At 39.4% G+C, this 18558-nt stretch overlaps 1 protein-coding gene across 2 annotated transcripts in view; it reads left to right on the top strand.

The window, feature by feature from the left end:
• The window catches only part of reep3b (receptor accessory protein 3b), a 45876-nt gene that overhangs the window by 20899 nt on the left and 6419 nt on the right, over nucleotides 1-18558 (top strand). For both annotated transcript variants that reach the window (XM_059324424.1, XM_059324423.1), the window contains 4 exons: nucleotides 2265-2341; nucleotides 2632-2752; nucleotides 2868-2981; nucleotides 12922-13081. In XM_059324424.1, the coding sequence (XP_059180407.1) occupies nucleotides 2265-2341; nucleotides 2632-2752; nucleotides 2868-2981; nucleotides 12922-13081 (472 nt within the window). The remainder of the gene's footprint in view (nucleotides 1-2264; nucleotides 2342-2631; nucleotides 2753-2867; nucleotides 2982-12921; nucleotides 13082-18558) is intronic.

Genomic DNA, 18558 nt, shown 5'->3' with positions numbered 1-18558 from the left:
CTACCAAGTTTAACATTACCAGTGGGCCTAGTGGCTGTAAAGAGCTGATGTCAGGTGTTTTTTTTCCTTTCTCTTTTAATGGAAGGCAGTTATTCACAGACGGGGCCAGTAAATGTCTGCTATTGCCTCAGGAAGGCAAAATGGCTGCTGTATATTTCACTGAGGTCATGTCTTAATGTCCTCCCTACTGATGAGATGAAGGGGGGAGAGAAGAGGGAAAAAAAGCTGTAAAAGACAGAGAGAAAGAAGGGGGTATGAAGTGGAAGATGAAAGGGAGAGGGGGAAGCAGCGGAGGTAGAAGTGGATTGAAACATATAAATTAGACGTCCTCTCCATCTCACTGGCTCTGTGTTTCACTCTCTCTTTCTTTCCTCTTTACATTTATCATTCCACAAGGCTTTCTGTGTGTGTGTATGAGTAGGGAGTTCACTATGAGGTCACCAATTAACCAGTCCAGCAGTAATGTGAGGCAGACTGCAGGCGTGTGTGTGTGTGTGTGTGTTTGTGATTCTGAGAGTTTGTGAAACAGGTGAATGTGTGCGCCTGTGTTTGGTGTGTCTCTCTCTTGTTCTCCCTCTTTCAAACACAGACTTTACTCCCTCACCCACCCACCCACACACACACACACACACACACACACACTCACACTCACACTGACATTTCATTAGCTAGTGTCAGTGTGTGTTCAGTCATGCGGCAGCGGCCGGGTCTGGCTAATACCACAGCCTGCCATGTGACTGTCTGCCCGCCTGCCACCGTCTACCGCTGGCTTTGATATGGAAATCCAGTCAGAAGAGCCTGGAAAGCCCTTAAAGAGGGACACAGGGAGCGAGAGAGCAAGGAGTACAGCAGAAAGCATAAAGGCAATAAAATGAATGAAAAAATCCTAAACCTCTGTTTCACTACTACTGGCTAAAAGGAGAAAGCAGAGAGGAGATGGAGAATACACTATAAAGCTCAAATTCTGGAACTCTTATCAAGTTTTTACCTTCTCTATTATGTTTGGAATAAAATGGGCTCTCAGTGCAGTGTGTAAGCTCTTGAGATCGTCTCGAATGTCACGATTCTCCAATCCACCATTTTTGATGATATTAAAGATATGATCCAATTTAAATAGTTTTCATCAGCATTGCTAGCATGACATATCATTTAAAAGGCTGCATGGTATCAAATATGATAAGACTGGTTTATTAAATTGCTTTCCTGAATTTAAACTTCAAATTTCGCCGATCCTACTTTCAATTTCCATAATTAAAACTGAAAGCTAATTGTAATCATTTTTCAATTAAAATTAAAATGAAACAGATCTATGGAACATATTTATCGTAGTTCGTTATGTAGACACTGAGTGTATTTACATGCAGAGTTTAATTGAGCTATGCTTAAAATTAGATTTTGCCGTCTAATCGGACTTCTGTCCTTGTCCCAGTTTACATGCAACTGAGAAAATCGAATAACTGACGGGAACATGTCCTCCTCCTCAGCACTAGGTGGCGATATGCATCGTTTCAGCGGGTTAATACGGCCCTCTTTCCGGTCCTATTACGTCATAATAAACAAGTGGAGAAAGGCGGGAAATGGGCATTTTCAACAACAAAATCAACAAGATGGACGTTGATTTTGAGGGGCAGACAAGAACGCCGGATGCTGTTGAAGGGCTACAACCGAAGCCCGCCTTCGCTTCAACACTTTCTGCCATCGCTACTGCCACCGGCACCTGCGTTGTCTTAATCTGGGTGTCTTAATCGGAGTTAGAGAACTAAAAATCAGATCAGAGATGTTACATTGTAAACTTAAACATTTCAAGCATCAACAATAAACTTCTGGAACTACCACCTTTGTTCCTGGGAATAGCCTGGCCCTCGATCGCTAGCTGTTAGCTAATGACTCATATATTGTAGCATTGCTGGAGGTGTATTAGACAGGACCCAAAGTTCAGCGTTGAGTGTGAAATTGTTTGCATGAGCAGTTCTTGAGAGAGCCGTAAGCAGCAATACCTACAGCCAAGCAAATCCAAACAGGCATAGTTTGAACCGGCACTGCACTAGTTCTGAATAAACAAACAACCATTCAGAAAAAACCTCCCTCCCATCCCCCAAAACGCAACATTCTAAGTAAAAAGAGAAATATATTGGGATGAAATTGTTGCAGTTTAACAGGTGGAATGTAAAAAAGGCAACAGCAATGCCGTCGTAGATGATATATCAGTCCCTTAAATCAATGCTCTATTATTAAGTGTTTTTTCTGTTTGTGTGTCTGTTTAGGTGCGATGGATGATGTACTGGATTGTGTTTGCCCTCTACACTGTGGTGGAGACCATCACTGACCTAACACTGGCATGGTGAGAAATACAAACACACAAATGGTTGTATCTTGGATAAGACATACACTGTTGTTTCAACCGTCTCATCATGTATCCATCTGTGCACCCTCGGGTTTAAAATCTGATTGGAATATTGTAGTTTTCTGTATTCTGCACTCCATTTATTTTTTACATAACTCAATTTATTGTATCAATTTAGATGGTAAGTCTGTAAATTATTTGTTTAACTACCTTGAGAGTACTTGAATTGTACTCTTGAACAACTGTATGAACCTGATACTTAACAAGAGTTAATATCCGGTGTCCAGGTTTCCTCTGTACTACGAGCTGAAGATAGCCTTTGTGATCTGGCTGCTGTCCCCCTACACCAGAGGAGCAAGTCTCATTTACAGGAAGTGTCTGCACCCTCTGCTGTCCTCCAGGGAGAGGGTAAGATCATCCATCCCTTCATCCAACCTTTAATTTGTGTTTTTTTAGAATATTGGACATCCGCTTCTTTGCTAACATATAACTGCCCACTACAAAACGTATTGTCTCCCTTTAGGAAATAGACGAGTATATTGTGCAGGCCAAAGAGAGGAGCTATGAGACCATGGTCAACTTTGGCAAGCAGGGACTGAGCATCGCAGCCACCGCTGCTGTCACTGCAGCTGTCAAGGTAAGTGTCTCTGGCTTCTACTCTATATTCTTTTTCTTTTGTGTTGTTGAGGTTTTTTTTATCAGTGATTTATTTAAGATGCCTTTCTGTATTTACCAGAAATTTAACATAGGATAGCTGAGGCAGTTTGTTCCCTACTCTATGTCACAGTATTGTGGTATATGATCAAAATATTTCCCATAAATCCCATAAAGACGTAACACCACGCATCCTACTCTGACGTCCATGCCCGCCCGGTGGGAAAACAATCCATCACTCTCCATTGACTTTGTATTGTAATAAAGAGTCTCCCTGACAATCTCTTCTGCTACCAAAAAACAGAAACATTGTCAAAAGTGATTGTGTGTAGAATGTACTACAAACTTTCAAACTTCAAAACAAAGGTTAATATTAGCTAACATTAGCCTGCTAACATATAGCTAACATTAGCTTGCTAACAGCCAACTTGTCCTTTCTGGTAGACATAGAGTGCTAAAAGGACTATATGTTTAATCTAATAGTTTTAGCTAGAAACAGACATTTTGTTAGCGTTTCAGCCCATGGCCCATAACATTAAATATACTGAGTTTCAGGATCACGCAGTTTTCCCCATTCTAACTGCTGATGTCTCTCATCTGTATCCACCTATGTCCTCTTAAAGGTTATTTTTTTGGTTCTACAGTTTATAAAAACTTAGTTCTGGTTCTTTAAACTGTTGGTAGTGCATCTACCACATAGCAGCTTTTCACCATTTTTCTGTTTTTGCTAACAGACGAAATTGTCAAGGAGGCTCCTTCATTCAATACAAGGTCAATAGAGAGAGAGATTGATTGATTGTTTTCTTCCATAAAGGGGGCGGGGCTTAAATGTGTTCTGTGGCTTCCGGACATTATAAGAACCTTCCTGTCTTGAATACAACCCTGTTCTGTACCTGTTTCATGTAGTAAAGCGGTCAATTAGAATGTTTTGCCAAAGTCAACCTTTTGGCACAGAATGTACTGACAGACAGCCCTGGTGTTATTGGTGTGTAAATGAATGCAGTGGAGTTGCATTACACCTTACAGCCTTTCCTGAATAAAATCTTAACTTGAAGATGAGAAACATTGTGCTCATGCAAATGCATCCACTGTGAGTGTGTCCCTAAAGTACCTTGCTGTCCCGCAGCTACCACTCACTGCAGAGTCAGTATAAATGCAGTGTGTGTGAAATGGTTTCATCAGCATTGCGTGAATACCTGAGTGTGTCAGATAATCCCTATTGATCTCCTGTCTAAAGCCCCGCTGCGCTGAGGTATTCCCAGGCACTGGGAATCTACTTTTAAATATAAAGTCAAGTTATTAGATCCACAGTCACGGCAGGTTCTATTTCGCGTAGATTTAACTTGATACATGATATTGGATTTGTGAGTTGAATCCGAATAACGACAATCAAGATTAAAATAAATAAATTATCTTTCTATTATTGAAGAAAACAAGTAAAAGCAAATGATGTCCTCTTCATGCTGGATTGTGTGGGTTGGCTTCAGACACAGCACATTTAGCTTCTGCTCTTATTCTGCTCTGTCTCTATCAGTTCAGGCTTCAGAACAGGCTTTCAGAACTCATTATATTGGCTGAGTCATCTTTTACCTTTCTGCTCCTCATGTCTCAGTTCTTCTTTCTCAGCTCCATGCCACATTTTCATACTTATGATGATAAAATGTCAAAATTAGATGAGCTAAAACGTTCCCCCAACTGCAAAAATAACCAGGAGCGTAGATGTAGCAGTGAGTCTATCAGGATCATGTGTTGTAGAAAATAAACTGTAAAGTAAAAGGAAACAAATTGGCATGTACGCTGAATTTCCTGTGTTATGGCAAAATACAACATTCTGCCACCACGCCACAGCAAAAAAATAATAAATTAAGAAGCGAACACCTTACTTTTCATCGCAGTGGTCTTACAATTGCACTGACTAAATTTAAAGTCATGTTACAATTTATGTAATAGTATGTTAAAGGTTGTATGAAGATTTTGGTCAAATACTCATCAGTACTGTAGTGGATGCAAAGCTATAAGCTTACTTTCCGAGCTCTGGTGTCGGAGTTCTGGACAGTTCAGATGGTAGAATAGATAGTTCCGGCAAGCTGGCAGGGTCACGAAACTACAACGTTTTACTCCACAAAACTACGTGTGCACTAAAAGATCACCCATTCCACTACAAAACAATGGCCCTCATACATATGAGAAACCAACTTCACTTTACACTGTTTTTTACAGTAAATACAATGACGTGCTGCTGCCGGTACAGCATACAGGCCGGCTGCATCTGTAAATGGCAAAAAATGTGCTTCATGTTGGGTTTTGGATATACCTCCAGAAGACATGACACGTGCTTACCAAATTTCTTACATCCCAGTGAAACGTACTGCCAGGGCTTCTTTGTTGAAATTTCTCAGGGCTCTATCAAGCCATTTTGTGACACCCGAGCATGAGGCCCATACAATGTTGAATAGTCCCAGAACTTCTGATGCTTTCGCAAAGTTTGGTAAGTTTTTAGAGCACCTTTTTCTCTTCTAAAATGCAATTCCCAAGATATTTATAACAATAATAAACATAAACATAGAAATTTCAACAGGTCCTTTGCCAGTGTATATGGTAATCAAGACTGGGAAGAGGACCTGCAATATTTGATTCAGTTTTATGCACTTCGGTATCCTGGTTTTGATCAAATGCAGGATATGATGTTTACACAAAACAGTATATGTGCTTTTAAACTCAACCAGTACAATGCCAGTTTAAATCGGTGGATGTGGCCTCCAGACCATTTCATTTCACATTCTGCTCATGCCAATTTTAATTGGCTGCTCAGTGTGTAAATAAGATACGCTGTGTACCAACAGATTTATAAACAGCATGGTTTAAATAATACATGCTTACTTTAAAAATATGAATGAATCCAAATATTAAAAGTGCTGTACTGTCTCTGCCAACACTTAAAAGCTGAAAAAGTATCCCACAGCATCATTCCTGATACCTCATATGCACATGCCGCTCTCTGCATTGCCAGTATCCATTTTTCAATTTAAATTTAGTGTGATCATCATTGATGATCATCATTGAGTTGTTTATTATAATTTCACAGTTAATGGAAATTTCACTAAAATCACACTAGTGCAATGTCTATATTGCAGGAGGTGCAATATTTGTTAAAAGCAAAATGTGTGTCAAACTACCGCTCTGAACTAGGGCTGGGCAATATGGACCAAAAGTCATATCCCGATTATATTTAGGCTGAATATCGATATTTGATATATATCTCAATATTATTAGCGCAAAGCGAGAGCAAATGTTGAGTCCAAGTCAAAGCAAAATATGACATGTCACTGTTTATTTAAGTGAACATAAATACTGTATAACAACAGGAGTAAAAAAATCAAAGCTCCTTTTGAGCTATTTTAAAATTGCTATTAGACCCTATAATTTTCAATTTTCGGAAAGCAAGAACCAGGACTAGAAACTTCAAAACCAGGTCACTGAAACCAGAATATGGTGTGTAAAGTACATGTGCAAAGGCATAAACGAGATTAAAAAAACCAGGTCATAACAGAGATACAAGTGTGAATGTCAACTACATTCTGCTCTCTGGGTCAGTAGGAGCCAGTCGGAAGTCTCAGGACAAACAAGCCTTGGTAAAATCCCACAGGACAGGAAATTACATTTATTCTCTTTTATTACTAATGTTCTCTGGTTTACAAGCTCTTCGGCCTCACTCCTTTGAGAACTGGGCCACTGTTTCTCTTCAATTCAATTAGTTTGTGTTGGACTTATATTTAGCGACAGTGCTCTGTGAGTCCCTTCTGATAACAACAATAAGAAATGAATGGCTTTCTGTGTGTAGGTATTGAAATAAAGGATGGGTGTTCTTGTAACTGTATATGTCCTTATATTGACACCAGTGTGGGACTTGTAAAAACCCTCCTGTCTCTGCTAACATTAAACATGCCATTAATCACTGTTTCAAAGCTATGCCTCTCTCTCACTCTCCGACATTCCAATCTCATGCTCTCTCTCTCAACCACAGTGTCTCTTTTATTTGTCTCTTCTCTGCCTGAAAACTATTCTTCCCTCTCCCTTTATCTATTTTATTCCTTTTATTTCTGTTGCATCCCCTTGTCTTTACTGTTTCTCTCTTCTTCCCTCTCCCTCTGTGTTTTATCACAGTTTTAGGTCACAGTGCTGTTTCAAATCCTTTAAAAGCTTTTTGTGTTTTAAGCAGGAATTTGATTAACCTTGGCTTGTACAATACAACCAACTGCATCGTACACAAAATCCATCTGTCTGAACCTGCCTGACAGACTGAAGCAAACAGCTCAGAGAGTACACTGAAAGATTTCAGCAGAGACTGTAATCGTGGTTCGGTTTACAAATGCACCTCAGCCTGTTTAGCATGGGATTTTATTGAGCAAGAAACTCCCGAGACCCACACATTTCAGCCTGCTATATGCACCAACCTCTATTATGCATGCAGCATACATGCATATTGATGTGCATGTAGCCTGAGGCTGGTTTTAAATTGCATCTGTAAAGCCTCTACAGGTGTGAAGGAGGAAGCTGGTTTTCTGAACATGCCTTTCAGGCGGCTTCCTTCAATTACATTACATTTACTTGGCAGAGGCTTTTGTCCAGACACATTTACAGCAAGTGGATTTAGCACAATGCGGAACAGTGCAAGATTCATGCAAAAACATACATTGTTGCAATTATTGCTGTTGTTCCTGTGCTTCTGAGCTGAGACTCGTCTCTGGTCATTTGACCCAGCTGCAGCTAGTGAACCCTACCTGAATCAGAACCTTTTAGGTTCAAATAAGGTGGCATTCACACCCAAGCTGTTTGGTCCACTTGGAACAAACTCTGGTGCGTTTTGTCTGATGGTCTGTGTGGTTTTTGTTGGTGTGAATGCTCAAACAAACTCTGGTGTGGACCAAAGAACTGAACTTTGGTCCGCTAAAGAATGGGGATCTCGGGCGTCCCGGTGGCTCACACCGGTAGAGCGCTAACCATGTATGCCGTGTGCTGCAGCGGAGCCGGGTTCGAATCCGGCCTGAGCTCCCTTTGCCGCATGTCTTCCCCTCTATCACCCCCTTTCTATCTCTCACTATCAATAAAGCAACAAAATGCCAAAAAAAGAATCTAAAAAAAAAAAGAATGGTGATCTCGGTTAGTTTCCAAGTGCACCAGAGTTCGGTTCGTTGCCCGTTTTAATGCAGTCTGAACCAAAACACAGCACCGTCTGGGTTGAATTTAGGTGGAAATGTCTTGTGGAAGGACCTGGTCTACTTATGAAGTAAAGACACTTATTAAAATATGGTCAGACAATCACATAACACAGTTACTTGCGGGTACACACAAAAAAGTTCAAATTTTTTGGCTACAGAATGGCGGAAATGGTACGCCAACAATACATTTAAGTCGAAAAAGTTCTATTCTGTCCAATAGATGGACATTTGTTTACAATGTTTGGGGCACTGGACAAAGCACAGTGTGGAAGTAAACCAAACCAAATGAAAAATGCAGCAATGTTGCAACTTCACTAGGGCTGCAACGATTCATCGACGTTGTCGACAAAAATCGATAATAGAAATAGTCGACAATGAATTCCATTGTCGACTGTTGTCGCCAGACGTGTTTTTCCAACAGAGTGAGGCATCTCACTTCATTACAATCTCTGCCGAGCGCGAGCGGTAACGTATGCGCTTGCTGCGTCCAACACAGCTACACGTACCAAAACTTAGAAAGTTTGGGAGCATTTTAGCCTGGATACGGCCAATAAAAAAATGACTTGCAAGGTTTGCAAAGCAGACCTGCGTATCACGGCAGCACCTCGGCGATGCACGAGCATTTAAATAGAAAGCACGTCGGGCAGTTGAACCAAACGGAGTCTGACTCGCCTCGGTAAGATTCAAGTAACATTCAGCCGATACATTTTGTTTATTGTTTGCAGCCCTAAACTTCACCACTGAATCGACCGAGTCCATCAGACTTAATATGTGAAATCATCCTAAATTTGGCGAGCCAATACTGAACCGTCATTCTATCACAGGGCGTACATAGAGATAGAGGGCAATTGACATCAAATTCACACCAATGGAAAATTTTACAGTCACCAGTATCCTGCATGTCCTGGACAGAACCTTCTACCTGTGAGGCAACAGTGCTAACCAATGCAACACCGGGCCACACTGGCATGGATGGATTAGTGAATGGGCCCACCAGGCACAGGCCCTGGGAAAGTGTCATACTGGCCATGAAAAGGGCAAAATCACCACAAAAAAACATAAAACAGCTAAAAAGAGACACAAAAAAGCAACAAATAGACCAAAGCAACGACAAAGAGATTCAAAACAGCTGCAAAGAAACACTTTAGAAACCACAATAGACTAGCTTGACGGCGAAAATGGGCAAAACAACCACAAAGAGACAACAAAGCAACTCCAAAGGGTTCAAAATAATTTAAAAAAGACTCAAAGAAATTACAAAGAGACTTTAAAAAAGACTGCTGCCATCTGCCAACAGTGTGTCTGTGAGCTTCTCCTCATTCAAACTGGGAGCATTCAATCAGTGTACATGAGTACAAAAGTCCATATTACATATACAGCCGGATATTTGTGGGATTTAAACAGCTGTCTACCGTCTATTACTAGATTGCTCTGCAGACACTTAACTTAACGTGACAGAAGATGGAGTCTGAATTGCATGACAGAACGTTTACGCACCACTTGCTCCCAGTGGGGAATCCCGCCTAAACCTTTTATATTACATTTCACAGAAATAATACAACATACTTCAAATTGTCATGGTAATACCATTTGACTAATTGAATAAATAGCATCATTAGTAGGGCTGGGCGATATGGGCCATATCTCTATATATTTAGACTGAATATCGATATAATTATAAATCCAGATTTTTTTATCACGAAGTGAGAGAAAGAGTTCAGTCAAAGCCAAATATGACATGTCACAAGTAGTTTTATTGAAACTGTTTATTTAAGTGAACATAAATACTGTATAACAACAAGAGTACCTTTTAAAAAAAAAAAAAAAAATCAAAACTCCATAAAGTGCACATTTGAACAAAAAATATCTTAAATGAAAAAAGCCTATGAAATAAAATAGGCCAATCATTTTCTGAAATAAATATTTATGAGAAAAGAAAAATTAGCATTACAAAAGAACTAAATATGACAAACTCTAGTAAGGGCAGCATTTATATATAAAGAAAGAGAAAAAAAAATTGAACTATATCGATATATGTGATATGGTCTAATTCCACATCACATTTAAAAATATATTGATATTATCTATATGTTTTATATTGATATATCGCCCAGCCCTAGTCATTAGCTTAGCATAATTGGGATATTTTGGACTCATTCTGAACTGTATGAATACTACTTTTGGTGCAAGTTATAGTGCAAGCTGATTCAGGAAAGCAGCTGGAAATAGCTAGTAGTTGCTAAGAACTTATTTTACGTCTAAACTTAGTAATGGATTTATGAATATCTGACGTAACCCAGTCCTGATCTTTGTTTCGAACACTTGCTTTTGCTTCTACACATCTCGGACGATGGAAGATTTTTGTCCATAGGGGTTTGAACTGTTCATTTCTAGAGTCTGTGGGAAAACTCTATCACTTCTGTTGGGCTTCTGCTCTAAGTATCTAACCACCATGTACAGTGCTGTGAGAAATACTGAAAGATTATTATTACTTGGACAGAATGATGTTGTGTAGATCTGTCCCAGCTTGCCTAGCTAACCCTCTTTGTTTCTCTTTCTCTCTCTGTACTGACATCCTTCTTTCTTCAGGGTTTATGTGCTTCAGCAGGCTACTCTGGGAGGTAATACCAGTCAGTGTAAGCAGCATGGACAGCGTTTTCTTTTCATTTCATACCAGCATTATTCTCCCATGACACCATGTTCCCCATCCTTTGATTTTCAAACATTTCTGTTCTTTTACCAGACCCGGTAGCTGAAAATAAACCTCTGTGTTGATTCCATTTTGTTCTTAGTCTTGTAAAAAAGAATCAACAATCAGCATTTGCAAATACATTTAACTCTGCATTTACAATCTAATTTTCCTTGTTTTTTTTTGGCTTGTTTAAAACCTTTCATTTCATTATAACCCTCGACATATTCTTTGTTTTTTCACTTTGTTTAATCAAAACAAAAATCTCCCCAGTTTGTTCACACCTTCTTGCTGTTGCTCATTCTGTGAAGTTGTTTTCATGATGTTTTTCATTATCAGAATGTTGGTCATATCGATAATATTTCCAATATCATAGTATTTTCATAGTGTGCAAACAAGTATTTTTACTGTATAAGCGATCCTATTTGTACATTTTATACATGTATTTTAGACAAGATATAATAAGTAGATGGACAAAACATTCCTCCTGAAGGTCCAAGACTCAGAATGTTGGTTTTGGTAAATGAACCGTTGGTTCAGTTTCAGCCAAAGTAAACTACCAAATATGTTTTGTGACCTCTGACCCCAGCCATTGTCATGTAATATTAAGACAATGGCAGCAAGACATTAGCTCTTCCAGTTGTATGGCCACACTGAAGGAAAAACAATTCTGAAGTTGTACAAGAATCAAAAATGTCTTAAAGATACCATCATAGTTTAATGAGAAAAAAATGTGTTTATGAGAATTAGGTCAGTGTTTAATGATACAAGAAACACAGCTGTAATTCTAGTTATACAATGGAATATTGCAAGATTCATTTTGAGAGCAGCTGTTACTTTATGTGTCAAAGGAGGAATGTGGATGATCTAAAGTTATAGATTTCAGCACTAAACACCATGTGATCATGTCATTCGGGTCCTTACCTGGGCAGGTTTTTATAGCACAGTTGGGACACAAAAGTTGAAAACAGAACAATTAAAGCTCACTGAACTTCTGCTGCTTTTCACTGGTACTCTCCAAGCTACATCCCACCAATAGAACATTTGTCAAGGATTAGGGTTAGTGAGGTGACATGCAACTGTTTGTAGCACTTAAAGGCATAGTTCATATTTTTTTTGAAGTGGGGTTGTATGAGGTACTTATCCAAAGCCAGTGTATTACCTGCAGTATATGCCCGTTGGCATGCCCTGAGTTCGGAGGCAGGAGTACCAGCAGGTACTGAAGCAAGTTACTGTTGTGGACAGGGGCAGCAGCTAAATGTTTTTAGCCACCTAAAAAGGCAGATCAAATCAATAACCGTTTAAGTGTATGCTATATTTAGAATATTTTTACCACTTCACCCTGCTGTGTAAGTACACAGGGTAAGTGAAGCAGTTCTTTGTCAAAGCCACCAGACTCCATTGACAAAAACAGTAATTTTAACTCGTAAAACAAAGGACTTGCTGGTCTACCGCTGCCACAGTCGGTAACTTTGTTTGTGTTTTTTTGTGACTTTGATGTTTAAAGGTATTCAGATTCAACATCCGCACAAACAAACTTACCGATCGAAGCAGTGGTAGACCACCAACTCTTGTTCTTCAAGATAAAATTACTGCTTTTGTCAACGGAGTCTAGGTTAACATAACCAGGGCTGTCTGATGGCAAGGTAAAGAGGTGAAAATATTCTAAATATTGCTTATTCTGAGCCAGTAGTTATGTTAAGCTATAAATTAGGAAATGACAAAAACACAAACTCACTGACAATCACACACTTCTCTACCACACAAACAAGAGGGAAAAAGAGATTTTTTTTTTAATGACTGCAACAACAAAAACCTCCTCTAAAAGAGGCCAGAGCCTGCAGCCTAGCAGATAAACAGCTGGAACCACCAATGTTGCGGGGGAGTATTTGGTAGTTAGTTGTCTGTTTACACTCACTCACTTCACCAGTGTGTTGGATTTTGTCCTGTTCTCTGAGAGGTCTGAAGTGCTGTTTACTGGTGATGTAATATCGACTGGTGTGTGTTTGTCACAGGGTCAGGGTGCCATCACAGAGAAGCTGCGTAGCCTGAGTATGCACGACCTGACACAGATCAACCAGCAGGATGATGCAGGGAACCAGCTCTACCCCTACAGCTCCAAGTCTGCCAACCCCGCCATCAGGAGATCTCAGAGCACTGACGCTGGAGACGGAGGTAGCACACACACACACACACACACACACACACACACAGAGCGTGATGGGTTTTTTTCTGTAGTGCATAAGTTAGTTTCTCAATGGTGGATTTTTTTTTACTTTCATAAAATACCTTTAAAAATATAGATATTCAGTATCATTTTTGATACCACAGGAAACATTGAGGCCATCTTTTCTTCATTTTATTGAAAGATAAATATAACAAGGCTATAACGTGACAACAACGATTTGACAACTACACTTTATTAGCTAGGAAGGTGTACCTAATAAAGTGGCAGTGTGGTCTTTATCTTTTGAGGTGTTGTGCGTTCAAGGATGCTCTCTTTGCTGTGTTGTAAAGTGGTTATTTGAGTTACTGTTGAACCAGTCTGGCCATTCTCCTCTGACCTCTGGCATCGTCAACATGATTAAAAGGCTCCCCGGATATTTATCTTTTTGCGGCCATTCTCTGTTAACCCAAGAGATGGTTGTGTTTGAAAATCCAAGTAGATCAGCAGCTTGTCTGCCACCAACAGCCATGCCACGTTCACAGTCCCTTAAATCACCTTTCTTCCCCATTCTGATGCTCAATTTGAACTTCAGCAGCTCATCTTCACCATGTCTACATGCCTAAATACATTAAGTTGCTACCATGTGATTGACTGATTAGATATTTGGTGATATCAGGTATCAGTTTATATCACATATTAAAGTGGCTGGTGTGAAACCTAGTGTTATATGCACAATACAAAATTGGTAATAGGCAGTTTGAGAGCCGGCTCTCATTGGGTGTGTTGTCTTGGGGCCCAGATGTCAAAAGCTTTATCATCCATAGTCTTTATCTTATTCCTCATAAATCAAGCCAGGCTATATAACCATGTACAAACCCCAAACATGTCTCGAATGAGAACAAATCCTAAATTTGACCTGTTTTTTTTACCTAAATCTTTAGCTATTAAGTTCTCCGCTATAAAAAAATGATGTTTAAATATACACGGATGTTTTCTAAATCAAAACTGGGATTAGGAGAGTCGTGACACCCTTACTAATTTAGTATTCACATTTGGGAGAAAATGTGGAAAAAAACTGTCTCGGAAAATGTAGGGGAAAAAAAGTGCAAATTTCCACATGTCGAGGTGCAGCGCCCCCAGACTCAGAAAAGATATTCAGGGTGAATCACACTTGGAACAGTAGGCACACAGATCGTGCTGTCATTATCACTGCGACAGCACACTTGTTTATTTTAGTTTTATGTTTCTTTGTTTTGTCGTTGTTTACTTGCTTCCGTCCTTCTTTCCTCACTTCCTTGCTTGATGTTGGCTGGCTGGCATGTCAATGAAAGCTGTGTGTGTGTGTGAGAGAGGGAGAGAGAGAGTGTGTGTGTGTGTGTGTGTGTCTGTGTGTGTGAGATGACTTCCCAGCAGACAGAGAGGATGAGATGAGGTTGAGTGGGATGCTGGTGGAATGTCAAACACACACACACTCTCTCTGTTCCTTCTGTGTCTCTCTCAAACACACACAGCCAGTCAGTGAGGCATGGAGAGGGAGAGAGTGGGGGGTGGGAGTGGAGGACAGCACTGAGATGAATGTATAGGAGGAGAGTGGAGATGTAAGGGATGGATGGAGAAGGAGTGAATTGGAAGAAGAGGTGGATGGATGGATGGAGGGAAGCAAGGCTGCTCGACAGACAGCATTAGCATACCGAGAGAGGAAAGAGTGTATTACGTATTCAGCTCAGCCAGCCAGCAGATAGATGAAGGGAGGAGATGTTTTTACCCTCCAACCACTCTCTTTCATATGGTTCTCACTACTGTGGAGGCTTTTCACATGACGTCACACACCCTCTGGTGGCCACATTGGAGGTCCTCGGCTCCAAGGCAACAATGGTTTCTATAGATTATTGCTTTGTTTAACATTTGACTCAGAGGATATAATATTCTCTATTTATCTTACGTCTACAAATCCCATGCAGTCAAAGCATTAATCATGTATCTCTGTGTGTATCAAAGCCTGATATATCCTTATTCCTTTGTGTTATAGAGCTCCATTCTCATCCAAAACAGTTGAAACACATCAATGAGCCACATTGTTGCACTGGTCGATGCATTTCTTCGTCATCATGAACACCCATAGGGTTCTTCATTGGCATTTTTTTGCATATGACGATGTCCACAGTAAAATGCAACAAATGACTATGATATCGTCAACACAAGTCATCCGAACTGATCAAATCATGTGGACACAAAGCCCACTACAGGGGCCACATATCCACAATTAAGAATCATTGTCATACTTTAATTATTTAATCAAAAATGAGAGCATTATAGAGACAGTAAAAATGAGTCCTTTGTTTGAACTAGGCAAGCCATGGCGAGTTTATTTGTAGCACCTTTCAACAACAGGGCAATTCAAAGTGCTTTACACAAAACAATAAAAGCATTTAAAATAGACATATAAAATGACATTCAAATATAAAAATTAAAGACTAAAAACGAGCAGATAAAATATTTAGGGGAAAAAAAAAAAGTACATTCAAATATAACATTTTAAAATTGAAAGCGAGCTGATAAAATATGTATTTTTTGAATATCAAATTCTTTACTCATATCCCTAAACGAGAGGAGTCCTTTAATCTATTCTCTACTCATATCGCGAAACGAGAGGAGTCCCTTATTATCTTAATAAGTTGGAATTATTTCTCTTCTACTAGCCGTTGATGTGACAGCCTGTCACAGGCCTAGGTGTAGGTGAAGGTGTGGATGGAACCGGCAATTTTAAATCACGATGCTGCGTTCAGCGGTCCATAACTGTCAGCCACCGCGATGGACGATGGCGGTGTCCATTAGCCTAACCCTAAACCAAAGAGTTCTGATTTGCGTTTTTATTACAAGTTATAGCATGCTGAGTTGTGCCGAGCCGCACCCGAGATCAACCATCTCCTCCTCAAACAAGCGTTTGCTGCAACTCATGCACTCTGCAACTGTTCAGCTCATGTCTGTGCAGGAGACCACGGGGAAAAAGAAAAAGTCTCTCTGTTCAGCTCTCAGTATTTTTTGTAGATTTTAACTGAATCTCTGTGGTTTGAAGTTTAGTTTCTTTACTCTTTCATGTTTCATGTTAAGATGCTGCTGATAGAAACCTAACATTTCATGATTTTGCTGCTTTATTATAAAAGCTTTAAAATAAGGGGAATTTTATGATGAAGAATATATTGAAAATTAAATGCAAAACCCTGATTTGTCAAAATGAGTGGAGCCAGCACTTGGATATGAAAAAAGGAGCTAGTTTGGTTAATTTGGCTCAATCCCAAATACACCTTCCTGCTGTCCCCAATACACACTAAAGTACCTAAATGTGGATTAATCCACTGCTGAAAATAGTCCCTAATAAATGCCCTATGTCCTCCTCCAGAGTTATTTTAAAAGAAACATTATACAGTATGCATGAGATGTTTTTAAAGAGTTATACCTTTTTTGTGGTGAAAAAAAAAGTATTCCAAAATCCTGTTTGGACTAGCTTCTCCAGGTCTTTGCTGTTGGCCGATCTACACGGAGCATTGTTTAATAAAGCCCTCAGCCCGCTACATGACAGGAAATTGGAAAGTTCTACACAGAAAAAAATGGTGAGAGCTGGAATGACTGGAATTTGTTCTCGGCAGTCCAGACAGAGAATTTAGATTCCACCCTATTACTGTAACAAGTTGTTCCTGTGCAAATACTTTGTACATTCAGTTTGCAGTCATTTAATTCCTTGTCTGTGTGGTTCTGTGCACTGCAGAGTGTTTCCTCAGTGTAGTGGGAGCCGTGTTTAGTGTTAAAATAATGTATGTAGTCACCTTGATGTAACCCATTGGTTCGTGGACTCCGGTTTTGAACAACATTTTGCCGTCACCATGTTGGGATTTTCGCAGCTAATGTGCAGAACAGAACAGGAGCTGAAAGGAGGCTATGGTATCCGCTAATGTTAGCTAGCTAGCTTTGTTAGCAATGGCTATACATTGTTCAAAATGAAAAGACCTCTCCTTAGAACGTTTTGGTCCCTTAAAAACACTAAAAGACACTCTTTCACTTTCATGAAAACACACAGAAAGGGTCAAAGTCCGAAGATGAAAACAAACTAGGTAGCGATAGTCAATCATAAGGTAGCCATACCCCGAAAGCTTACCGTGCTTTATCGTTTATTTTTCTCTCAATTGGACCATAATTTACAAAATGAGCGTCTTCCATTTTTGAAGAAGACTTTGAACAAGCAATTAAGACCTTAACATATAATGAGAGTTGACTTGCATACACACAGGCTTCTTTTTGCACCCAGTGGAGTCGCCCCCTGCTAGCCGTTAGTAAGAATGCACATTTAAGGCACTCCCACATCGGTTTCACTTATCAGCCTCAGAGGTTAGACATCGAACCGCCTGGTTTTTAGATAAGGTAGTTTAGTTGTACACAAAAAGAACTGAATATTTTCATCAACACCGGCCTCTAAACTACAGCTGCGGAGTGTTTTTGCCTATTTGTGGTTAAGACTGATTACCATCCAAACAAGACATACAGAATTCAGATGGTATTTTTGATCTCGTGTTGGAATGTAAAATCTCATGTGAAGTTGGCCCCTCTCTCATCCCACCCTGTTTCCTCGGGGAGGGGAAAGGTTGCTTCCAACTCCAGAGAGTGGGAGGTTTTCTCTTATAGACTCCAGATGTGACAACAACAGCAGCAGCAGGAGCTAGAACCAGAACAAATGGAAAACATATCGCTGTTCAAATACTAACTCAGCTTTAGAAAACACTGATTGAAACTAATGCTGCCTGGGCATGTTTTTAGGCAGTGCTTGGATCTATTCCTCTGTATAAAATTGTGGCACATTTTGTGAACATTTGCATTAGGATTAGTCAAAGGTTTGTTTATAGTGGAAAGAAGGCGGCTAAAGGCAAAATACAGAATTTTTTTGATTAAGTTCTGTTTATTATAATTCAAACCTTATCTGATCAACAGTATTCGTGATGGAGAAGAAGAAATATGGGAGCTCTTATCTGTATTTTAATGTGCAATCCTGATTTTAAAAAAGTCCACATGCTTTGTAAAATGTAAATAAACACAGAATCGATCAGATTGAGAATGTGTATGAAGTTATAAAAACTAAATATTTCCAGATTGAGCATTTAATGGCTTTTCTTTGTACTGTATTCAATTGAATATAGTTTATTTTTAAAGCAAATCATTGCATTCTGTTTTTATTCTGTTTTTCATAGTGTGTTAGTAGTTATCATAATCATGACTACTTTGGTCATTAAGATTACTTAACATGATTACTCATTGACTTTGGAAACATCATGCATTTATTGAACATTTGGGGGGGAAAGTATTTTTAAAGTGGATTTTCTTGAAATAAATTCAACTGAAAAACAAATGAAACAGTAAATAAATACATAAATAAATGAATAGATAACCTAGCCAAATGTCATTATGTAAGTGTATTTATTTACATTATGTACAAGAA

This window comes from Centropristis striata, chromosome 21 (genome assembly GCF_030273125.1).
Source record: "Centropristis striata isolate RG_2023a ecotype Rhode Island chromosome 21, C.striata_1.0, whole genome shotgun sequence".
In the NCBI taxonomy this organism is placed as follows: domain Eukaryota; kingdom Metazoa; phylum Chordata; class Actinopteri; order Perciformes; family Serranidae; genus Centropristis; species Centropristis striata.
The sequence above is the reverse complement of the archived record's forward strand: the minus strand, read 5'-3'. Positions and strand labels throughout refer to the sequence as shown.